The sequence below is a fragment of the Herpailurus yagouaroundi genome, unplaced genomic scaffold, assembly GCF_014898765.1.
Source record: "Herpailurus yagouaroundi ecotype Mexico unplaced genomic scaffold, PumYag 190, whole genome shotgun sequence".
Lineage (NCBI taxonomy): Eukaryota > Metazoa > Chordata > Mammalia > Carnivora > Felidae > Herpailurus > Herpailurus yagouaroundi.
The window spans coordinates 31,448,438-31,456,188 of NW_024412421.1; the positions used below are offsets into that span (position 1 = coordinate 31,448,438).

The window sequence follows — 7,751 nt, forward strand, 5'->3', positions numbered from 1 at the left end:
GAACTTAGAACGTCCTTGCTCTTCGTCACTAGGATCTGCGGCCTCAGGGGGAAGCACTGGCGGGCAGGGCCTCCGTGGAGAGTCACGCGGTTGTCATTTCAGACCTTGTCACGGCCATGGGTTGAGTGGGCTGGAATTGCATGTGCCCTGGCAAGGTGCTGACCCCTCCAGAGAAAAGGGCTTCTTGTTCTTTGCACAAAGATTCCCCACCTCGCCAGGCCGTGGCCTGAATTGTCTAAGAGGTGGGGCTCCTTTTCTAATTCCCACAGCCTGGCTGGCCCCCCTGCATGGGGGACACAAGGAACCAGTGAGAACACGGTGAAGCCTGGAGGGCTGGCTGGGGAGGCATCTTGGCTCAGTGGTCATGAGTTTGTGTCTTGGAGCCCACAGTGCTGGGTTCAAATCTCGGCATGGCCTCTTTTGCCTTTGTGATTCACGCAGCTCGTGAATTTCTAGAAGCTGCAGTTTCCTTTGTGTTGTTATAAAAGGGAATGTTGGTAATAATAACATCCTCCATCTGGTAGGGCAGCCCCTTTCCGTGCGACTGGCTGCATCTGCCCCATTGCAAGTTTTTTGGAGATTCAGACTCTCAGACCCTACCCTCCTGCACTATAGTCTGGATTTTGACAAAACTCTCCAGGCAGCCCGTCGGCACGTTCAACGCGAGAGGCCGTGGTGTGGACTGAACAAGGTGATTCAGGCACCGGCGAGCACAGGTAGTACGCTCCTCTGGGCGGGCACCTTCTGTCTCCTTGGTAGCTGTGTAGTCTTGAGCTGCCGGCCACGTACTCTGAACTCTCGTTATCACAGCGCTTGGTGGTGCACAGATGAGGCGCCCTGGAAAACAGATCGATGCCTGGAAAAGCTTCCAGGTGAGTCGATGCTATCTGACCGTTTACTGCGCCTTGAAGAGCCAGGCTTCCAGGGCAGACCACAAGCTGGAGACCGGTGCTGCTGCCCTGCCTTGAGGGCGGAGCTCCACGTAGTGCACTGGAAGAACCGCATACCCCCGAGCCCATGGCCCGAGGGCCAGCCTCGCCTCTCCTTGCAGTTTTAGGGCAGATCGATATACGGTTTGAAGGAGCCCCGGGCTGGGGGGTAGAGAAGCAGGGGGCTCTCACATCTCTCTGGAGCCCAGGTTTCGATTGGCTGAATAAATCTCCCAGGGGAGGAAAGAACACAGAGCTCACACAGGCGAGGGTGCAGGGTGGCTCGAGAGGGGCCGCGAGTACAGATGTGTTTGCAGTGGGCCTTCGTCAGTGTTGCCCTTTGCACGCCCCCCCCCCCACCCCTTAAGTCACCTTCCTTGGGAGAGCTCTCCTAAGACACGTTCATGAAGACTTCCACAGGGCAAGCCTTTTAAAAGTGCGCGTGTGTATCTTTGCATGTGCGTGTTATACATCTGATGCTCTTGGAGCAGAGGTAACACCACCCTGCTGTTAGAGAAGAGTCTCATCCCCATGGACTGCGGTTCTGAGCCCCTTGCTGGCAACCCCAGGGGCTCACGGGGGCCAGGGATGACAAAGACGAGGAAAAGGAGCAGAGCCCGCTGAGACCAGCCGCTCTTGACCGTCAGTGTAGCCGGCAGCACGGGCATCTGTTCCAGGAGCGTGGTTCCTGGGTAGGAGCAGCAGTGGTTGGGCTGCTCAGTATTTTACGTAAGCAAACCCTGGGCGCCCAGGGGGTACAGTTGGCGAAGCGTCCGACTCTTGGTTTTGGCTCAGGTCATGATCTCACAGTTCGCGAGTTCAAGCCCCGTGTTGGGCTCTGTGCTGACAGCACAGAGCGTGCTTGGGATTCTCTCTCTTCTCTCGCTGCCCCTCCCGTGCTTGCGCTCTCTCTCTGTCAAACTATAATAAGAAACACACTTCAAAAACACTTAAGGGACGCCTGGGTGACTCAGTCGGTTGAGCGTCCGACATCAGCTCAGGTCATAATGTCACAATTTGTCGGTTCGAGCCCCGCGTCGGGCTCTGTGCTGACAGCTCAGAGTCTGGAGCCTGCTTTGGATTCTGTCTCCCGCTCTCTCTGTCCCTCCCCTTCTCATGCTCGTCTCTCTCTCTCACTCTCTCAAAAATAAATAAATATTAAAAAAAATAAGCCAACCCTGGTAATTCTGATGTTGGTGACTCTGCAGATCACACTTGCAGAAATTGGGCATTGGGGTAAGAATCAGCAAGTCGGACACATAATAGGTGCTCAGTCAACACTTGATGAGTTGTAGGTCTGTGTGTAGGAATGAATAAAACATACAAGAGCTCATGGACAAATGTGCAGAAGAACAGTTTGCGAATGACAATATGCCGAAGGAGGGTGTCTGAGAAGGAGGGAACGCACGTGTGGCCGGGCGCGTGCCGGGGATGAGGCTGGGGTTCCAGGACAGTGGGGGAGGGGCAGGACCTCCCGAGTGGGTTAAGTGAAGGGCTGTGCTCTGGTGTGTCTGGTGAGGGCCCGAATGTTCCAAGCGGGAGCTCGAGGAGTTCTCCCCGAGGATAGGCTGGGTTCTGGGAGCGGGGTAGAAAGGGGACCGTTATTGTGGAATCTATATAAAGTCCCTGCGGGGACCAGGGTCAGGGCAGCAGTGTGAACCTTAACGCAGAGTCTGGGCCCCGTCTGGGCCTAGAGTGATGCCTTTGACTCCACAGCCGACCTTCCACAAGTTTGTTCTTTTGGGTGCCGTTGGGCTTTCTCTGAGGACGGGAGCCTTTCTCCCTCGTCTTCACTGCGGAAACCCCTGCGCATCCTGCGAGACCCACCGAGGAGCGCTGCCTGCGCGTGACCTTCCCCGTTCTAGGTGCGGACCACCGCAGCCCGGCTCGGGGCGCTGCGGGAAAGCGATCGGGGCAGGGGCTAGAAACCCGTGGCCCCTTCGTCTCAGTCTCCGTCTGCGGCTCCGCCTTCTTCTGTGGCATCACGCTGGGAAGGAGACTCCCCTGTTTCTCGCTCTTGTCTCCAGGCTCCCAAAGAAGCCCCCCATATGGCCAGGCCTAGGGCAGGGGCCGACCTCCGGACCAGTCACCGTGGCTACCAGGCGGCATCCTATGGTAACCATGGTGACCCCACCGCCAGTGGGGGCAGGGTCATTCGCAGGGGAGATGGAGAGCTTTCCAAAGGGTAGGGAGGGACAGCAACACGAGCGGCCCGGCCTGCACCCCACACCCAGGAAGGCCTCACTTGCCTCCTCCCCTCTGATTCACGCTCCCAGTGGGAAGGCAGCGATCAGCACACGCTTCTGCCATTATGTTCATCTCCCTTGGAGACCGGGAGCTCCTTCAGGCCGTGCCGGCCTCATCCGCCTTTCCCCAGTCCTGTGTCAGGGCCGGTGCACGGTGAGTGGGCACACGTGTCCCACGGGTGGATGTGCCACCTCGCCCCCTCCTCCGCCATTCGGGACTGGGACCAGAGTGTGTCTCCGGGCCCCCCCAGACAGCAGGAGGCTTCAGGAGAGAAACAAGGGAGACGGAGGCATAGTCGGTCCTTTGAGGCTGAAATCGGGCAGCGGGAGACGTGGAGGACCGTTGACTGTCATTTGTTTGGACAAGCGAGGCTTCTGCCACTCTGTCTCGGCCACTCTGGGGGAGACAAAGGCGCTTCTGATGGGAGGCTGCCCTCTCCCCAAGAAGGAGGGCGCGCCGGGGCGGCTGGATGCGTTTGCTTCCAGATGAAATTATGTGCTTGGGGTTTGAGTGGACTTAGGCCTCATTCATGCATGTCTGTTTGCTCAGCCTGCCAGGCCCCCGGACCTGGTCTCCCAGCCTCCTGGGGACAGATTGGGGCCTTGCTGTTCTTCCAGGGAGTTAAGGAGCATTGTCCTCCCCTGTGCTCTCTTTCTGCAGTAGGTACTGCTCAGGGCGCCCACCCCTGTGAAGCTGGGAGGGGGGCATGGCGCTGGAGCCCCACATAGCTCTTGGGTTTGCATCCCAGCTGTGCTACCCTTTAGCTGTGTGACCCTGGACATGTTACTTGACCTCTCTGTTTCCTCGTCTACACAGTGAGGCTCATGTTGCTTGCCTACAAGGTCTTGGCAAGGTTCTAATGCATTTGTACCTGCTTCTCTAGGACCCAGCAATCCTACTCTCAGTTATATTCCCAACTGCTCTGTCCACCAGAAGACATGAGCAAGAATGTTCAAAGCAGCCTCAGCAATAGACTAAAATTGGAAACAAGCCAAGTATCCATCAGTGGTAGAATGGTAAACAAATTATAGCATGATCACACGAGGGAGTAGTATACAGCAATGAAAAATGATGAATATCACAGATGTTGTGTTGCACAAAATAAACCAGACACAGAGGGGTCCATACTGCACGATTCCGTTTATATGACGTTCAAGGGCAGATAAAACTGGCCTGTAGCAATAGAGGTCATAAGAGTGATGACTTCTGGGGGACACTGACCAGGAAGGGGCACGAGGGAGCCTTCTGGGTGTGGGGTCATGATCCCATGAGTGTGTTCATACCTGAATGTTCATCAGGCTCGTGCACGCCATCAGTGCACGGGACCGGATGGAAGGACACCTCAGACCCTCCTGTCCCCCAGAGGGAAGGGTCCTGCAGCCATAACTGTTCTGTAGATGCTCATTGGAAGGGGTCCCAGGGCACACCCCTGGGTCTTTGCTGCCTGGTGTGAGAACCTGCTGACGAAGGGTCTGCAGCAGCCATGTTGTGCTTGCTGTGGCCGCTGGGCCTTGCGGGTCCTCGCGGGTCCTCTCGGGCCCTCATCGTCCTCAGAGTGCGCCGTGCCTGGTGTGGGGGCACAGTTGCTGTGGGCCGGGACCCCCTTTGGTTTTGCCTATGTCTGGCATATTTGGACTGTGAGAAAACACTGTGGCCCTGGGAGCCTTTACTGAACCCTGAAGTCCTAGCCCCATGGTTGGAGGAGACGGACAGACAGACAGACAGACTTGCCCTGGAAATCCCTTGGCTGCACCTCTGTGGGCCTCAGTTTCCACCTCTGCAAGCATGATGCTACCCGAGAGACAGCCTGTGCGATGTGCCAGCCCTTTCTTGCTCCAGTGCCCCTTCTCCATAGGACCCACCTTCTCGGCCTCTCTGCGCCCTGGCCCTTCTCTGCTTGGTTTCCTCTGCAGACTTGATCACAGCGTAAAGTTCATTTATTCACTCATTGCTTCCTTGGCAGCTTCCCGAAGGCAGGGACTTTTGTCTGTTTTGTTCACTGCTGTATCCCCAGCCCTTGGCACATAGTAGGCACTTCATAAATTGTTGTTGGCTTGGCACGGACCTGTTAGCGGCCGTTAGAAGGTTCTCAATCTTTTCATGCCCAGGGCTTTCTTTGGGGCAGAATTGAGTCCAGAGAACTTCAATACACTCACCCAGGGATGGTGGGAGCTGTATGCCAAGTTGTTCAGTGTAAGATTCAACTTTTTTTAAAGCCGGAAGTCACTGACAGAGGAAAGGCCCACTTTGCAGAGGTGGAAACTGACGCCCAGAAAGGTGCAGGGCACCTGCCTTCTAGGGCAGCTTTGATAGTGAAGGAGGGTGAGGGGACCCCTGTGCCTTCCCCTTGGCGTTGACTGTGGACCGTGGCACGGTGGGTCGAGACTGCCTGCCCCTCTGACTTCCAGCTTGTTCTCCTCCAGTGCTCCGGCCACATGCCTGCCCTCTGCCCACTGGAAGCGGGGACGTCAGGAGGGAGCTATGCTCCCATCCTCAGGTGCAAGGCTGGCTGCTCGATGAAAACGCTGCAGTCTGTGGGCTGCGTGTCTCCCGTCTCGGCTTGGCAGGGGCCCAGAGCAAGGGCACCAGGCCTTGGGAGTGAGTCACTCTCTCTCCATGCCAGGCGGGAGCTCCAGGGGACAGGGGAGTGACCCCACAGGGGGCAGGCCACGTGGGGGGCGGCCCAGGCATGGCCCTCAGCTTGCTGGGGGACGAGGGAGGAGAGTGGAAACTTTGACGTTTGTTTCTTACTTTCAAGCCAGTTGGTGAGGATCAACCTCACAGATCAACAACAGCCCTAAACCTTGGCTCTTTCTATTTGAGAAACCACAAAGGAAAGGAGAACTGGATTTGGCTACATAAAAAAAAAAAAAAAAAAAAAAAAAAAAAAGGCACCCTTGAGCATGGAAAAACAGACCGACAAATCAGCCTTACTGTAAACCGATGTGAAAGGCAAATGATGAGCTGGGAAAATGCAGTTCCAGCATATTTGACAAATAAAGAGTTAAATAACCTTAATACGCAGAAAGTACGCATGAATCCATAAGAAACTGACCACCTCTGGGGGGAAATGTACAGAGGGTAAAAGGAGAAATGCAGTGGCCAACAACTGTGAGGAAACGCCTCTCAGTAATGAGAGAAATAGGAATTAAAAAGAAACTACGAAGCAGATTTTCGCCTGGAAGACTGGCAAAGATTTACATATGATAATGCATTTTCCAAGGAGGAGAGGTGTGTCTCACACTTTTGTGGGTCCTCCCCGTCCCGGGTCCGTAACCCCCTCCCTCTGAATCGGTTACTTTTTGGCCGTCTCTTGCCTTCACTCTGGATCCACTGAGAATGTCCGTAGCTGCCACTTGTGAGCACCTACTGTATGCCAGGCATCCCACACATGCCGTCTCATTCTGGACAACCCATGCGGCATGGCTTACTGCCCCATTTTGCAGATGAGAAACCTGAGGCTCAACACGAAGGGACTTAGGCGACATCTCACATTGGATAGTGTAGCCAGAATTTGAATCCAGAGATAACTGGCCCTCAAGGCCATGCCTTCCTTTCTCCTTCCCTTCTGGTCCGCGTTGGGGCCCTGGCTCTCTCGCGGAGAGGACACTGGCAGGGGTCCAGGCTGTCCTGGCATCTCTGGTCTTCAGTTTGACTTTTCAGAAGCCACAGCCTGCAGGAGCTCCTCAGACAGGATCAGTCCTGCCATGGAGGCCAGTGGGTTACAGAGGCACGTCCCTGTCTTGGCCAGGTGCTGTTCGGTGCTTTTGCTTTACTGGGGCAAATTATCCCATGAGAATCTGAACCCTGAACTCAGTGTGGGAGTGTGGTTTTCTCGTGAACCCTGGGAGCGCTGAAGGGCAGAGCACCACACACACACACACACACACACACACACACACACGTGCACACACGCGCACACACCCCCGTCTTGCCTGCCCTCGAGAGGGCGGTGTGGCCTGGTAGTGGAGAACGTGGATGAGGGTTCAGACTGCCCGGGTTGGAGTCTGCTTTCTGCAGAGTGGTGGCTTTTCTGGGCGGGGGGTGGGGGAGCCTGGATTTGGAGGGTTGAGCAGTTTCCACAGTGTAAATACTCCCGCTGTGGCCAAAACAAGACCGCTTGAATGCAGACGAGGAAGAGGCGCACACAGCTGGCCTCCGGGAACCAGGAAGGGCCAGACCCGTCACACGCCATGACCGCTGCTGCGCGTCCCGGTGGGTGAGACCCGTGCTGCTGTGAGGTGAGAACCTGGGCTTGCACCTGACACGGCCATTTCCCGGTGATGCCTTATTCCGAGCCTCGGTTTCCTCCTCTACAGAACGTTCTGACAACAGCTTCCTTGAAGGTGGGGGTGGGGGGTTGGGTTCGAAGTGGCCGAGGCCGAAGGGCCCTTTCACGCGGCTTGTCGCGTCTTCGGTGAGCAAGCCACACTGTTGTGTCAGGCCTGGGCTGGCTGGGCCCTGGGCCCTGGGCCCTGGCCAGGGGACTCTGAGCGTCTACAGGCTGAGCCCCTTCTTCCTTTAGGCCCCAGGAGGGCCTGGGGAGGAGATGTGGGGAGGGGCGAGGGAGGGGCT

At 56.3% G+C, this 7,751-nt stretch overlaps 1 protein-coding gene across 2 annotated transcripts; it reads left to right on the plus strand.

The window, feature by feature from the left end:
• The first annotated feature begins 2,004 nt into the window (after positions 1-2,004).
• Positions 2,005-7,199, plus strand: LOC121009847 (uncharacterized). 2 transcript variants are annotated; one of them, XR_005780864.1, is made up of 2 exons: positions 2,005-3,329; positions 5,939-6,070. XR_005780864.1 is itself a non-coding variant. In XM_040443209.1 (2 exons), the coding sequence occupies exons 1-2, from the start codon at positions 2,628-2,630 to the stop codon at positions 6,220-6,222; spliced, it is 990 nt and encodes a 329-aa protein (XP_040299143.1). In that variant the 5' UTR covers positions 2,005-2,627; the 3' UTR covers positions 6,223-7,199. The 2 variants fall into 2 exon arrangements, 1 of the variants encoding a protein (XP_040299143.1); XM_040443209.1 differs by having other exon boundaries at positions 5,935-7,199.
• Positions 7,200-7,751: the final 552 nt, after the last annotated feature.

Coding starts and splice junctions, on each gene's coding strand:
- LOC121009847 (XM_040443209.1), top strand. CDS start 2,628: ATGCCTTTGACTCCACAGCCGACCTTCCACAAGTTTGTTCTTTTGGGT. Junction 3,330..5,934: donor TGTGTCAGGGCCGGTGCACG/GTGAGTGGGCAC, acceptor CTTACTTTCAAG/CCAGTTGGTGAGGATCAACC.